Source organism: Eleutherodactylus coqui, chromosome 7, assembly GCF_035609145.1.
Source record: "Eleutherodactylus coqui strain aEleCoq1 chromosome 7, aEleCoq1.hap1, whole genome shotgun sequence".
Taxonomy (NCBI): Eukaryota; Metazoa; Chordata; class Amphibia; order Anura; family Eleutherodactylidae; genus Eleutherodactylus; species Eleutherodactylus coqui.
In genome coordinates, this window is record NC_089843.1 from 126,779,297 (window position 1) to 126,795,436 (window position 16,140).

The following is a 16,140-nucleotide window of genomic DNA, read 5'->3' on the forward strand; positions in this document are numbered from 1 at the left end:
AAACTACTCATTTTGCAAGCAATCTGCAGCCCTCATCTTCTACTGTTTGGGAGAATGACAATTAAATGTCTAATCGTTGAGACTGCCATAGTTCAGACACGGACATCAAACTGATGCCATAAGTGTTCATTGTGGTCAAATCCACTTAAGTGAACTGCTACATGCGATGAGAAAAATAGACTCTGGCTAAGATGATGCAGTTTCTCCACATAAGAGGTCAGGGAAAAAAAAGGATCGGGAATGTTGGATAGCAACATGCCGATCCCCTCTTCTTGTCAGAGATAGCTGCTGCCAGAGGGGGTTTGGCTTTGACTTATTTACCACTCATCATTGAAAAAAAACTTCTACACTCTGCTCAGCATGTATATTTATGAAGGGATAGATTATGGCCAGTTTTAGACACAGTCAGTGTTCTTAAATCCACTATTTCCTACTTACAATGTCTGTAGTCAGTTACCACCTTAATTTTTCATTTCTGCTTAGTGAAAGACTTGCCCCTTGAGTGGTTTGGTTTTAAGCACTCATATCCACAGTGAATGGGAATGTTGGTTAATAACTCACTTATACCTCAGAAACTCAAGTATATGGCCAGGATGGTTCAACCCCAATGCTAATTGCCCTGAAAATGTGACCTATGGCGAGTACATGCTCTTAAGCTGTCAATACACATAAGAGTTCGATTGGCTGCAGTGCAGCTGATCAATTGTCCTTGGGATGATTTGTACTAATGATCCCACCAGCAACATACCAGACTATACTGACTGACTGACGAGGGACAAAGTGTAATAAAAACACACAGTGGGCTTTTGCAAAATGGCAAGTCATCAGCAAGCCATACAATTTTATTTTCAGCTGACCATGAAGGAAATCTTCCAACCTGATAGATCACATTTTTGGCAGATTAGAGTCTGCCGTTGGCAATTGCAAACAATTGTTTGCAGGGTTTTTCTGTCAAATGACAAAGTCTTATCTGTATGTACAGCTTAAAGGGAATCCGCCAGCTTGAACATTCTGTCCAAACTGCCGGCATCATGTTCTTGAGCAGGAAGAGCTGAGCAGATTAATATATAGTTTTATAGGGGAAAGATTCAGTAGAACTTGTATTTTATTCATTTATATCTCTGCTCATTCTGAGCCGAACAGTCCAATGGGCGGAGCTATCAGTGATGAATATCTGTGTATGCAAAGAGGGCTGTTAATCACTGATAGCTCCGCCCATTGGACCATTCGGCTCAGAATGTGCAGAGATATAAATGAATAAAACACAAGTTACACTGAATCTTTCCCCATAAAACTATATAATCAACCTGCTCCGCTCCTCCTGTTCTAGAACATGATGTCGGCGGTTTGGAGAGCATGTTTAAGCTGACAGATTCCCTTTAGGGTGTTAAACTGCAAAAACACAGCAACCCCAGCCAGTTCTCCCTTTTCTTCTTTCTTGGGCCCCTGATTTTCTTCCACATTTAAAAGACATGTATTGTTAAAATGACTCCACGACTTATTGAATTTCTCATTTTCTTTATTTTTATGAAACATATAATGGATAAACTGGTGGTGACGATTATTTCGCTGAAAGCCTCTCTTCTTTCTTTTTTTCTGAAGATCATTTATTTTATTTATTTATTTTTTTTAATAAACATATCATAAGTTTTCTAAACTGGTGACGAAGATCATTTTGTTGAAAGTAACTCTGCAACCTTCTCTTCTCTGTTTCTTTATCTGACGGACCCAATATTTCGGGCTGTACACCTGTATGAACACATTCCTTTTATAAAGTGTTCCTTAAAAAGGGTACAGAAAGAATGGGCGAGGGACAAATGCAGTGGGCAAAACTATTCCATGTCATTCATTCACACCATGTTTCATGATACAAATTGGGAAAACAGATGGGGATGAAATCAGGAACTGTACTTACAGACACCCAGGGATGGGACAGGATCTGGTCTGCTGTGAACCTGTCTTCTACATTTACTTGCAGCATACAACTGATCAGCTCCTAGGAAGAAAGTATGTCACCATTACTTTTTACAATACGGATTTCAGGGTGCGAGGACTGCACTGACCTACACTAACATCCGGAGACTACTTGTTGGGCAGCAGACCTCATCCTACGTAAGCCAAGTACCACATGCAGTGCACAGATATCGGACTTATGATATGGCTATCCACTGAAAAGCCAACTGGCCAAGCTTGTTGAAGCATTGTGTAGGTCACATCTATTGTTCAGACCCCTGGGGGCAAATTAGATGTGAAATTTAATTCTACTGGAATTATAGGTTTTCATACAAATTGAAGGTTTTAGGACCCTTTTGTTTCCAGTAAATAAAAAAATATTTGTAGGCAGGCCGATATCTTATTGCTAACAGTAGAACCTTGTTTTAATAGAAACAACAACTATAGGGATACCAGTTAAAAGGAATAAGCCCAAGTGAATTCCTCTGCTAATATTGACATGTGCTGCAATAATACAAATATGTGCATTCATGATAATGTAGTTTTGCCTTAAGTTAGCATTTCTTGGCATTCCTTTAAGTTAAATACTACCAAATTACTTAACACCAATTTTGCACACAATGGTCTCACATGGTGGCACATCTTAAAGGCTCATTATAAAATTACTGATGACAAACCAGCAGTCATTACCCATCCGAGTCTCTTTAGGTCTGCATAAACATTAGCTATCCAACTGCTGGAGGTCATGGATGTCACATCACATCACTAGACAACCATCATATAAGTGACTTAGGCTACAGGCTGGTTCTTGCTCACTTAGTGAGCTATAAGACCATTTTAGAGCATGTGTAAATTTAAAACAAAATTGCCTTTTGGACGAAAGCAAATTATTATTATTCCCTGTTTACATGCCGTAAATTAAGTTAAAGTTCCATATTTTAAGCTCAAACCTTTGCAGAATCTGTAATGTTATCCCAGTATGGGGAAGGGAATTCCAGCTTCCCAATAAGAATCTGGTCAAAAAGATCTTCCTGCAAATTATTCTCACTGTGAAGAAAAGAAATAATCCATAATTCCGAGGAAGGGTTACGACATTTCCATCTCTACGCACATGGCTACTTCCACCAAGTTGTCCTCTAATATCATCTGGGAGATGGAGGCTATTAGTTCTCTCTATATACGAAGACAGTTCATTGATTCCAAGTGATGCATCTGACTAATCAGCTCTAAAATGTTACAAATTCTGACTGGTCTGATCACACATGACAATTGGGGCTCATAGTTCAACCTATTAGTATGTGTGGAAGGCAACTGTATGTTCTCCCCTAAACTTCAAATAGATGCGGTCCTTTGTGGGATTTGAACCCAGGACCCCAGCACTGCAAGGCAACTGCTAACCACTGAGTTACCGTGCTGACCATGCAATCATTCGACCACTTTTACAACACTGCAATATAGTTTTGTGCCAAAGCAGTGCATAAACAGTGGAAAAGGCCTTAGCACCACTTCCAAGCAGGTGCTCTTGGGTAGGATATTCCACTAAGTGATGTTATTGAAAGGGACTGTTAAAATCCAAGGCTGCAGGTTTTCTACTAGATACCACTTTTAATTCAAAGCATAGAGTAAAAGTGAATTACAAGTGCTTTGAATGTAAAAGTTCTTCTTTATTTAATTCACTTTTATACAATTCACTTTTATACAATGCTTTATTTTAAGTTTTTATAGCTTTTTATGTCAATATTTCCTTGAAATTTTGCAAATATCCATTTGAGCTCTTGTGCAACATTTAGAGTTGAACTGGCCCAGGCGATGACCCAATAATGTGCCCCAGAAGTCCAGCAGAAGATTACGCCATCACTTGCCACTACAATCCATGTAAAGAGGTACGACTGCATGTTGGATCACACAAGGCACTTTTTTTTCCCAACCGTGATGCTATTGTCCAACAATTAGATCTGCTCCTAATTCTTGTCATCATTACAATAAATACAATTACTTTCACTGCACACATTTACAGATATTTCGGTGGAGAAAATATCACTGCCTTCAATGTTTGAGAACATTAACAATTCAACCATAATGCTGTATCTTCACAGAGAGAAAATAAAATGTCACCTTCTGAAAGGTGGGAATCCACAGAGTAAGATGTATGTGATCACACCTGCTGCCCAGATATCGACTTTTAAACCATATCTAATGAAGAAAGAGAGAGAAAAAAAAGTTATTTACAAAAACATTTAAAAGGGTTGAAATCAATGGACGCTGCACCTGTAATTATGAGCGCCAACCACTACACAAGGTTCGGAGCAGAGGCTTCCGCTCTGACCTTGGTGTAGTCCAGCACTGAGAGCAAGCGCTGCCCGGCAGATCCCCTTAAGCTGTTGACACCATAAGAATACTACATAGCTTATACACTATGCATTGATTGTAGCAGGCACATGTCCATGATTATATCAATGCCATATGACTTTGGTGTCTATAGCATAGATGAAGCTTCAGCAGTTATTTAGCACAGCTGCATCTTGGGACCTTCCATAATATATTTTTTTAAAATTGTTTGGCAGAGATGTAAATGAACTTACCCAGTCTCGGCTATTATTTCTGGAGCAACATAGGTTGGCGTACCGCAGACAGTGTACAGTGGCCCATCCACTACTGTGGCCAATCCAAAGTCTCCGAGCTTTAAAGATTTAGTTCTATCAGGATATTCACAAACCTTAATGAAAAAAGAATACATTAACCTAAAAAGAGGAAAAAGTTATGAGACAATCTCTTTGTGACTGATTGATGGGACAGAGGGAAGTACCCTTTTATACCTACATCATAACTAAAGGGGTTGTCCCACAAAAAATATTGTTTATAGGTAAATAAAGCCCATAATTCTATAGTTTTTTTGTATTTACACTTTTTTAATAAGTTTCTATCCCCAAATATTGCAGGATTAATGTTAGAATAGCACCACCTGCTGTCTCTATTCTGTGTCCACAACTGTAAATATTGCAAGGTGTTCCACCTGCTCAGCTTTCCTTCTCTCTTTGTTCCACTGGGTATGTTGAGGGATCCCCGACATGGTGAGCGGCTGCTTCTGAAACTGCTTGTCAGAGAACAGATACGGAGTAGTGACAGTAACGCAGAGAAGATTCTTCCGTTTCAGAAGCAGCTGCTCACCATGCCAGGGATCCCTCCACTTAGCCAGTAAGGCCCAATGTCTTCTGGCAAGCTTGATTTGTGGCGTCCGCATGGAAGATCCGCAAATCAAGCTGCCCGTAGGGATACATGGGCGTCCGCAAATGAAATAAAGCATGCAAATTTGATTTGCGGACCTTTTGGTCAGGAAAAAAAAATAAAGTCAATGGAAGCTATCCGATCTACGGCCCATCCGAAATTGAATTGGAGTTTAAAAAAACAAACAAACAAGAAAACTCCACTGCGCATGTGCGGCGGCTCACTGACCGGAACTTCCGCACACATCCACAGTGAAGATGACAGAAGACCTGGACAGGTAAAGTATAGTTCTCGGCCACAGGCAGGGTCGGATTCCGCTGCGGGCTACCGCATGTAGAATCAGATACGCCAGTGGACATGAGGTCTTAGGCAGAGAAAGAATGAAGGCTGAGCAGGTGTGAGCACCTTGGAATATTTATATTCTGTGCTCACCACCATAAACAGCAAGTGGCCCTATAATGGAAAGTGCAGGCAAGTAACATACAAAGAGTTTAATCTCCACACTTTAATTTGATGCATGCATGCATTTGCAAAAACGCTGTGTTTTTCATCGCTGCATATACTGTGGTTTCAGCAGCTTTAGCATGCGTTTTGCTGAAGCTGAAAAAAAAAAGCAATACTCACCTAGCAGGCACCATCCGGGTCCCTCCCGCTGCCCTATGGCGTTCCTGCAGGCTTCCATGCAGTTGTCAGCGCCGACAGAACATCTCTTGCTGGTAACGGGGATTTAAAAAACCCGCTCAGACCAGAGATTGCTCCGATTGGCTGAGCCAGTGCTCAAGAACCAATCACAACTATTCATTGAATGGCTGTGATTGGTTCATCGAGTGCTGACTCCGATTGGCTGAGCCAGCGCTTGAGAACTAATCAGGGCAATCTCTTGCTGGAGGCGGGGTTTTCAATCCCAGTTACCAGTAATATATGCTCTGTCTACACAGCGATCGAGCGGCTGTCTGCGCCTGTGTGAGCGGTCCCAGAGAAAACAATGGCGATGCGATGCACTGCGATAATCATGGTAAAAAGCGCCTGTGTGATGAGGTCCTGAAACTGTTATTTGGGGTCCACATGGTGATCTTCAAGAGATCAATGCTGAACCAGTGCTGTTACCATAAAAAGGATGCCTAGAAAATTCTTCTTATATCCCTCCAAAACGCCAATCACAGGGTATAAATCTGGGTTGGTCTCTAAATAATCCATTTAGGATTTATCTATAAAATGGTATTAGCTCCTATTTAGGACAAACACCCGTTATCTTCTTATAGACTGTCACTTTAGTTTAGCGCTCTATACAGCCAACGCGTATTAAAGAAATCTGTCTCGATTAAGTCATGCAAAAGGGCCTATAAAAAAAGTAACATTGTCAAGAGTGAGTGTGCAAACCACTGTTTATTTGCTTAAATGGCAATATGGCCACACTGTGTAATAACAGCTGGGCACAGATCTCCACATAGGCCTGACAAATAGCAGGAACGCTACAAATTTTTTGTACGTTTTTGTATTTTCCATTAGAGAACGTCAAAGCTGCATACTGCAAAAATAACCTGACTTCTTCATCAAGTGGTATTCTACACCACTAAAATGTCATGTCTGCTGCAGGTAATAAGAAAATATTCAGAGACTCTTCATGGGAAAAGACAATGGTAACAAATTTTTAGCGAATAGAAATGATACATTTTAGTACAATACATGAATAAGTGAATAAGTGAATGTTGTGAGAGATTAACAACAGCCAGAGAAATACATGAATGGTATGGTGTTTTTTTTAAACTGCTACTGTTAATATGATAGAAAGCATAATGGAGCATGTTTATCAATAATTAAGAATGAAACTTAAAATAAAGAGTCTTATAAATAAATTTGGAACAATTGATCACGTATTATGTCACGTGCTACATTATAGCTTTAGTATAATTCAGGACATGACAGACACACTTCTCTACTTAACACCACTTCTCCAAGCAGCTTTCTTTTAAGTGGAGACTCTCTCCAAAACAGACCTTCTCATCTTTCCGCCTTCCAACCGACGTCCCCTCAACATCTCCATTCCAGTGTCTGGCACCATCATAACCCCCAGACAGCACGCCCGCTGCCTTGGGGGTCACACTGGACTCTGATGTCTCCTTTACCCCCCACATCCAATCTCTGGCTCAAACATGCACATCAGAAATATTGCTAAAATCCATCCGCTCCTCACCACGGACACGCTAAAGACACTCGTCGTTGCCCTCATCCACTCCCAACTCTACTACTGCAACTCACTATTCATCGGCCTCCCCCGCACTAGACTCGCTCCACTCCAATCCATACTAAATGCGGCAGCTAGGCTCATTTTTCTATCCAGCCGTTACTCAGACACCTCTGCATTATGCCAGTCGCTGCATTGGCTGCCCATCCACTGCAAAACTAAATTTAAAGGAGATGTCCCGCGCCGAAACGGGTTTTTTTTTTTTTTAAACCCCCCCCCCGTTCGGCGCGAGACAACCCCGATGCAGGGGTTAAAAAAACCACCCGCACAGCGCTTACCTGAATCCCGGCGGTCCGGCGTCTTCATACTCACCTGCTGAAGATGGCCGCCGGGATCCTCTGTCTTCATGGACCGCAGGGCTTCTGTGCGGTCCATTGCCGATTCCAGCCTCCTGATTGGCTGGAATCGGCACGTGACGGGGCGGAGCTACACGGAGCTACACGGAGCCCCATAGAGAAGAGGAGAAGACCCGGACTGCGCAAGCGCGGCTAATTTGGCCATCGGAGGGCGAAAATTAGTCGGCACCATGGAGACGAGGACGCCAGCAACGGAGCAGGTAAGTATAAAACTTTTTATAACTTCTGTATGGCTCATAATTAATGCACAATGTACATTACAAAGTGCATTATTATGGCCATACAGAAGTGTATAGACCCACTTGCTGCCTCGGGACAACCCCTTTAAACTCCTCTACCTCACCCACAAAGCTCTCCATGGTGCCGCGCCAGCATACATCGCCTCCCTCCTGTCCGTACACCACCCAGCCTGCTCACTCCAATCCGCTAACACACTCAGACTAAACACCCATCTAATATGAACCTCACATGCTTGCCTACAGGACTTCACCAGAGCAGCACCCATCCTCTGGAACGCTCTACCCCAAGGCATCCGGACAATTCCCGATGCACAAAATTTCAGATGAGCCTTAAAAACTCACCTCTTCAATGAGGCATACCAAATCTCCTGACCTAGTCCCCGCCCCTCCCTAGGTCTCCCCACACCTTTCATCCTGCTTATAGCATTTGACCTGTACCCCTTCACCTCCCTACTACCCCCACCCAGTTTGCTTCCTAATAACTGATTTTCACATGTAATTCCTGTACTGCTTGTGTTCTGCCATGCCTCATCCCACCCCCTTGCACCTCCTGTATCACCCCCACCTCATTTGTTTCAAACTGATTGTATATCACATGTAATTGTTGTTTTGTCTGTGTTTCTCCAATGCTTAAAAGCACTGCAGAATAAGTTGGCACTATACAAATCAAGATTTATTATTATTATTCTTTCAACTCTACATGTTTGCCAGTATATTATAAAACTGTGTATAATAAGTTGTTTAGTTATGGCTGTTTCATGCATCTCTTTTCTAATCTGCTGTGCATGTCAAAATGGTGCATGTCTTTTATTAATACAGCATTCAGCCTACTTTAAAAGGGGTATTCACTTCATTTACTATTATGGCATATCACTAGGATCGACCACAACATTACTATCGGTGGTGTTGTGATATCTCGGCCCATGCGGACCTGGAACGCAAAGGGGCCAGTGGCGGCTCCAGCATAGTGGTGTACTCAGCCACATCCTAGTAATGTGCCATCACTTGCTACGATTGTTGACCCTGTGAAATATTTTTTAATGTTGCTATATAAGACGACATATTAGAAATCTGTTCAAACACGTGTTTCCAAGTAAAGAACAACGCCAGTGAAAGACACTGGATATATCTGTGCCAGTTTATATCAGCCTGTAGGTTTCCTGATCATCTGTACAGGAAAATGAGTCAAGTATCAAACAAAAAGCATAGTTTCCGACTTACCAGGAGGTTTTCAGGTTTGATGTCTCTATGAACTATATGAAGACTGTGAAGATACTTCATAGCGCTAGCAAGATTATAAATCATTGCACTGGCATCCCGTTCAGTATACTTTGTTGAAGATGTGATTGCATCAAACAAGTCTCCACCCTAATCGCATAGAAAATGGGAGGGTAAAATCTTGTCAAGCAGAAGAAAAAACATTATGGAAAATTGATAAAACCCAGCAGACCCAGAATATGTCAAGGGGAGTGAAAAAAAAGAAAAAAAACTGTTCCAGTATATTGGTTATAATTGGAGATGAGCGAGTATACTCGCTAAGGCACATTACTCGAGTGAGTAGTGCCTTAGCCGAGTATCTCCCCGCTCGTCTCTAAAGATTCCGGGACCGGCGCGGGTGACAGATGAGTTGCAGCGGGGAGGAGAGAGGGAGAGAGAGATCTCCCCTCTGTTCCTCCCCGCTCTCCCCCGCCGGCCCCCGAATCTTTAGAGACGAGCGGGGAGATGCTCGGCTAAGGCACTACTCGCTCGAGTAATGTGCCTTAGCGAGTATACTCGCTCATCTCTATTCAGTCTTCCCGTTCCATCAAGGGAGCAGGGAAGCAGAATCCCAGCAAGTAATGGATCCATCCTACGACGGAATAGAATGGCGTTAGATGGAACCCAATAACTATAATGAAGTTCACTAGGCTTCTGCCCTGCCCTCTGATATTTTCCTGAGCAGCGCAGTTCAGCATGCTGTTCTAGATCGTTTTAGGGTGTTGGGATGAATCTGCACTGGTGGCTCCAAAGTGAACCTTCGACATGGATGTAAACAAAACTAAGCTGGTCTTCGAAATTGTTTTAAGGGCCTCTCATACGGTCAGATGATCGTTAATGAAGGTTTGTTCAAAGTTTTGTTCACCCAATCATCTGCCCATCTTAAAAGGTACCAGTGATCACCAGACAGATAAGGAAATGCTAATTTATTGGGCAATTGCATCTTTTATGTGGCATCAAAACTCCTTGTTGTGGAAAGTACATCCCCCGTATAAACGGGGGATGTGTTGCTGAGAAGACCTGTTAGACAAGTCCTGACCTCATTGATTGGTGCTCTTTAACCAGCTCATATTGAGAACCGTAAAATGACCTTTACTACTGTATGTTTTTTACATTGCTCCAACACATGCAGAAAACTAGTAGGAAATTAATTTTTCCATGGCGCCCTTTGAAGGACCATATGGCCCGTGACAGCTTCAATAATCATAATCTTTAGTAAACAGACATCATTTGGTTCATATTAGTGACTAAGGACAGCGAAGTGCCAAGAGCATTTCCCTTCTTAGTACAGCATAAATCAAAGTTGAAATAACAGACTATATAAATTATTGGCGCTTTGCTTGAAGCCATGATCCTCTCCTAGCAATGTGTAACTAACTTGCATCTAGGAGTTTTCTTAAGCAATTACTGGCTCTACCATATCATCCTATTTACAATCATGTAATCTTATTTAAGCCTCTGTATAGTGCCCACTTATGATTAATGAAATTGGGATAATCCTCTTACCTTGACTAATTCCATCACCAGATACAGTTCTGTTGTCGTGTCCATCTCCTCAATCAGCATAATAATATTGGGATGTTTAACTTGGCGCAGTATTGACACCTCATTCTCAATCAGGTGCTCCTGTAAAGTGGTGGGGGATATTGAATTAGAGGTAATGCTATTAATGGGCCGTTTACATGGGACGATCATCAATCAAAATTTGTTCAAACGATTGAAATTGAGTGATAATTGATAATCGTCCAATGTAAATGCAAAAACATCATTTACTATTCATTACGGACGACTATCAGTCAGCATAAAAACCATCGCTGCAGCGCGGGCTTGTCGTTCTGCGTAAACACTTCCCACTTCACATAAAATTGTTGTTTTTTTTCTTTTTCACACAAAAAGACTGTGTATTACCACATTCCACGACCAAAGCATTTTTATTTCCCATCAACAGAGCTGTATGAGGACTTGTTTTTTGCAGGATGAGTTGTAGTTTTCATTGGTACCAGTTATATACAACCATTAGCGTTTACCCGCGTGGAATTTGTATTTTTTTTTCCCCCCGCATCTAAAGTCCGACGGGCCTGAGACTGCTCCGGGGTCTCTACTGCTCTAAGAGCTGTTGGTCTTTCAGCTTGTTGATGCCTTCTTGCCTCAGCGTGGGCATCAGATTCTTGGGTCTAGTAATTTTCGCAGCTCAAAGTCTGCTAGAGCTACGCGCTAGATCTGACTTGCGCGGCATATTAAAAAAAACATGGATAGGAAATAAAATTATCAAAATAAACATTTATTATACTGCGGAGGTAAAATTAAAGCTGCGCTGTGATTGGTTCTTATGGGCAACACAGATTTTTGTTAAAATCTCAATACATGTTAATGTGTGTTTGGTTCAAGCTGTAACCCCTGGCAACGCCGGGTATCCCTGCTAGCTTATTAATTGCTTACGTGCGTCAATGACGTCTCACTTCACGGGTCTGCCCTTTTGTGTAGGCATAGCTTATGATGTGCACCCCCTTCCCCTCTGCCTCACCGCGGCAGCAGAGCAGAGGTGCGCCTGCGCATCGCCAAATAAATCTGTCTTGTTGCGCTCCCTAGAGAACTTTATAAATTTTCGTGATAAAACGTAGCCCCTGTCCTTCCTCATGATGCAAGCTATCTCCCTGCCAGATTTCATCAAAATGGCTTCAGTGGTTTAGCCGTGAAAAGGTAACAGTTACTTTTGCATGTATAATATTAGTATGGATTTGATAACTTTCTATTCCTGTTTTGGGGAAGTGAGATGAACAGAAAACTGCTATTTTTTTTAAACTATGTCATTTGCTAGTAAAGGGATCTGAGCTAGTTTTTTTTAATATGATTTTCTACAAAACCTAAAAAAATCCATTGCCAAAACTAGACAATTCCTAAACAAGATGAAGAAAACTATGTAAGGGTGCATTCACATGGGCGATTTTTATGCGCAATATCTGATCAATTCTATTTATTCCCATGAGCGAGTTTTCTCCAGGATTGAAAAAAAAAAATGCATGTCCTATTTTTAGGCGATTCTGTTTCAGAACCACCCGTCATTCACTACGGCAGCGAAAAAATAAAAATTGCATTGTACTCGCATGTAGATGCGATTTTCATGCAAGTACGATGCGTTTTGGTTTTTTTTCCCTATTGAACCAACATGTGATTTTCTCGCATGTTGCGGGGATGCAATGCGTTTTTCTCTGAAATGTCACAGCAGAAATTGGGGGTTAAGGAGTGCGATATCGATGTGAGTTTCTCAGACTGATATGTGAATGCACCCTAACAATGTAAAACGGGCAACAAGAAATAGTGATGAATGTTTAGGGAACTCTAAAGCCTCTTACCAAGCAAGACCAAAAAACAAAGAGAATACTCTGTATTAAAGTTTTACATGAGCTGCAACTCATGATGATTCGGAGTAGATAAGCAAGCAAGAGGAGCTTCACAGACAAGATGATGAGTTTCATTTAATTACACACTGTTACATGATCAGTAACTCAAGTTAAGTAGCAAGTGAAAGGTCACAAGAACTACTCAAGTGTCCTCAAGGTGTTTCACTTTTTCAAGCTATCAAATGTAACAGCATTAGGCTAATTGTACAGGATCAGGAATGCAGCTAAAAAGAAAAATATCTTACAGGTACATGACAATGGACGAAGTCAATACCTATCTCTAGTAATTGCATGCACCTTGGGCCACTCCTGGGTCAGAGCATAAACACTTGCCCTTTAAAGGGGTGGTCTCGCGAAAGCAAGTGGGTCTATACACTTCTGTATGGCCATATTAATGCACTTTGTAATATACATCGTGCATTAAATATGAGCCATACAGAAGTTATTCACTTACCTGCTCCGTTGCTAGCGTCCCCGTTGCCATGGTTCCGTCTAATTTCGGTGTCTTCTTGCCTTTTTAGACGCGCTTGCGCAGATCCGTCTTCTCCCTTCTTCTCCCTTCGGCTGGTCTTGGAAGCATCGGCATTTTGGCTCCGCCCCCTTGTACGCATCATCGCGTAGCTCCGCCCCATGACGTGTGCCGGTTCCAGCCTCCTGATTGGCTGGAATCGGCACATGACGGGGGCGGAGCTACGCGATGACGCGAAAAGGGGGCGGAGCCAAAACGCCGATGCTTCCAAGACCAGCCGAAGGGAGAAGATGCATCTGCGCAAGCGCGTCTAAAAAAGCAAGAAGACACCGAAGTTAGACGGAACCATGGCAACGGGGACGCTAGCAACGGAGCAGGTAAGTGAATAACTTCTGTATGGCTCATATTTAATGCACGATGTATATTACAAAGTGCATTAATATGGCCATACAGAAGTGTATAGACCCACTTGCTTTCGCGAGACCACCCCTTTAACTCTATACTCATAATACGGTCTATGATCAAGTCAACTTTACATTAAAGATCAACATAAAGTTGTAATAAAAGTGCACTAAAACTTGGGTTACCTTTCCACAACACTTTGCCTTGTCTATGATTTTTAATGCATATTCTTTTCCTGTAGACCTGTCACGAAGAGAAAATATGTACAACATTAGGAAATAGGAGCTCTTCCTATTTGAGTCATTTTTCCAAGTTCAGCTACAGACCAGTTAATATCATTTTAATCTGTTTAGAATGAAAGTGAAAACCCCATCTAACAAAAAAAGTTACAGAAAGAATATGCTAATTGTATTTAAAAATCTGTATTTTTGGTTACAAAGTTTCCACTAATTATCACTTTCAGATTATTCTGCGTTAGAAGCTGAGTGTCTGTGACTCATGTTGTCTGCTTTATATAAAAGACACAAAGATTCCCATTGGCTTAGCGCTTTGACTCTTCACAGTAAACATGTCCTATTTTAAAAGTGTTTGCAGAGACCAGAATACAACTAGACTCTTATATTAACCTGGTTTTACAAAGTATTGACTATTCTAAATCTTAGGATGTGCATCCAAATGAATCCCACGCAATGCAATGGTCTCACACCGGTGCTGCTTGACTGACCATCAAGTATATATCAACAAAGGGAAGCATTTATAGAGTAGTTTCCAGTAGTGGATGGGAAAGGTAGGACCATCGTCTAGGACAGGGGTCCCCAACTCCAGTCCTCAGGGACCACCAACAGGTCATGTTTTCAGGATATCCTAGTAAGAACACCTGTGGTAATGTCTGAGGCACTGACAATAATTGCATCACCTGTGCAACACTGAGGAAATCCTGAAAACATGGTCTGTTGGCGGTCCCTGAGGACTGGAGTTGGGGAACACTGGTCTAGGACACTGATACTGAAATTGGTGAGATGCCCTTAAATTACCGATGAGATACAGTTCACCTTCAAAGCGTTCTGGATTCAGCAGGACAACTGTAGCACTAGGTTTCACACTGTTATGGCAGCACATGAACCACACCACATCTACAAGTCTCATTTTTGGTAGGAATGCTGACTACTGGTTTAGCCCGGACATCACCATGGTTTGACTGGCAAGGCCCCGAATAGACGTTTGAGAAGCTCTGAAGCAGGTTTGAGGAACTTAATGGACACACTGATTTTTTCTTTGCATTTAGATTAGCATAGAGATATACTTAGCAAGGACAGATTGGGGGAAATTTACCAAAAACGTGAATATATCGGAGTAAAATGCGGAAACTGTATTAAGAGGTGCACACCTTGTAATAATGTTGGGGCATCTCCGGGTGTCCAGGCACCACAAATTGAAATCAATAAGCAGGTATAGAGTCATACTACAATCTCTGCCACGTTTAATACATCCCCCTTAATAATTTGAGTTTGAAAATGCATTAAAGAAACCCAAAACGAGTGAAGTCAATAATTGCATTCTCATATGCATCAATATACATACCTTTCAACACATTCTTTCACCACAGCAAAGTTGCCATCTCCAATGATTTTGCCTATTTTATATTTCTCCAGGATTGTGGAAGCCTCAATATACCGATTTCCATTAAGTCCTTGCAGATAAAAAAAAAAAGAAAGATAATTATCAAACATAACACAATATCATAAAGCACAATAGTTTATTACAATGGGCTGAACAATATACTAAGGAGCCATTGGCTGTATTGTCAGTATCAACAGGATCTAGGAAGTACAGAAGCTAGCGGGAGACCCAGGAAGTGTCAGAACAGAGCGGTGGAGGGTTGGTAAGTGGCCGGGCTACCGATTTAAGTGCAACCCAACATTATTACATGGGACTACATATGTGCAATCACAGTTTTGGGCCCGTCGATAATACTGTACTACGTCATATGTAAGTGTTCCCAATGTACGAATGCCACTACATAGCATACAATAACATAAGACAGCCTCCCTGTTCTCTTCACTTACGTGTTACCATCTAGTTTAGAAGAAAAATAGACATTACCAAATGAATATAACAGTTATCTGTAAAGAAATTGGTTGCACTACAATATAGGACTTACGGAGATCTCTCACTGTGCGTGGATCTGCTGACGCCCGGGGTAAAGGTTACTTTTGTATAAATGGTGAATACACTACTGAATGGAAATGCAGCCTTATGATACATGTTGGCGGAGGTCTTCAACCTGTTTTACCGCTCATCACCATGTATGTGAGAAGCATAAGAAAAATGTGTTTTATAACAAGCCTGGTGAGCAGGGAACAAGGCCTACAAACTGGCTTTGTGGCCTCGTCATGGTATTACAGGTTTTCTCATCTGAATGAAAACTTAGCCAATAGAAGATCACGTATTACTGTCCTACTAATCTTACCTTCAGGACTATTAGGAGCATCAGGAAGACCATTTACATTACATGTTGATCCCGAATGAAGCGAAATCTAGAAATATAAAGATTATTTGTTACCAAATGTTACCAGACGGTGTCAATGATCAA

General features: G+C 41.6%; 1 protein-coding gene across 3 annotated transcripts in view; it reads right to left on the reverse strand.

The window, feature by feature from the left end:
- The window catches only part of DCLK2 (doublecortin like kinase 2), a 102,348-nt gene that overhangs the window by 18,384 nt on the left and 67,824 nt on the right, over positions 1–16,140 (reverse strand). For 2 of the 3 annotated variants that reach the window (XR_010785820.1, XM_066573659.1), the window contains exons 6-14: positions 16,018–16,084; positions 15,129–15,237; positions 13,733–13,790; positions 10,782–10,901; positions 9,240–9,386; positions 4,536–4,669; positions 4,069–4,146; positions 2,904–3,000; positions 1,916–1,996 (exon numbers count right to left, since the gene is read on the reverse strand). Coding sequence is in view for 2 of the 3 variants with exons in the window: in XM_066573659.1 (XP_066429756.1) it covers positions 1,916–1,996; positions 2,904–3,000; positions 4,069–4,146; positions 4,536–4,669; positions 9,240–9,386; positions 10,782–10,901; positions 13,733–13,790; positions 15,129–15,237; positions 16,018–16,084 (891 nt within the window). In the remaining variant the exon portion in view is untranslated. Of the gene's footprint in view, positions 1–1,554; positions 1,750–1,915; positions 1,997–2,903; positions 3,001–4,068; positions 4,147–4,535; positions 4,670–9,239; positions 9,387–10,781; positions 10,902–13,732; positions 13,791–15,128; positions 15,238–16,017; positions 16,085–16,140 lie in introns of those variants that run through there. The other variant, XM_066573660.1, reaches the window with a different exon arrangement.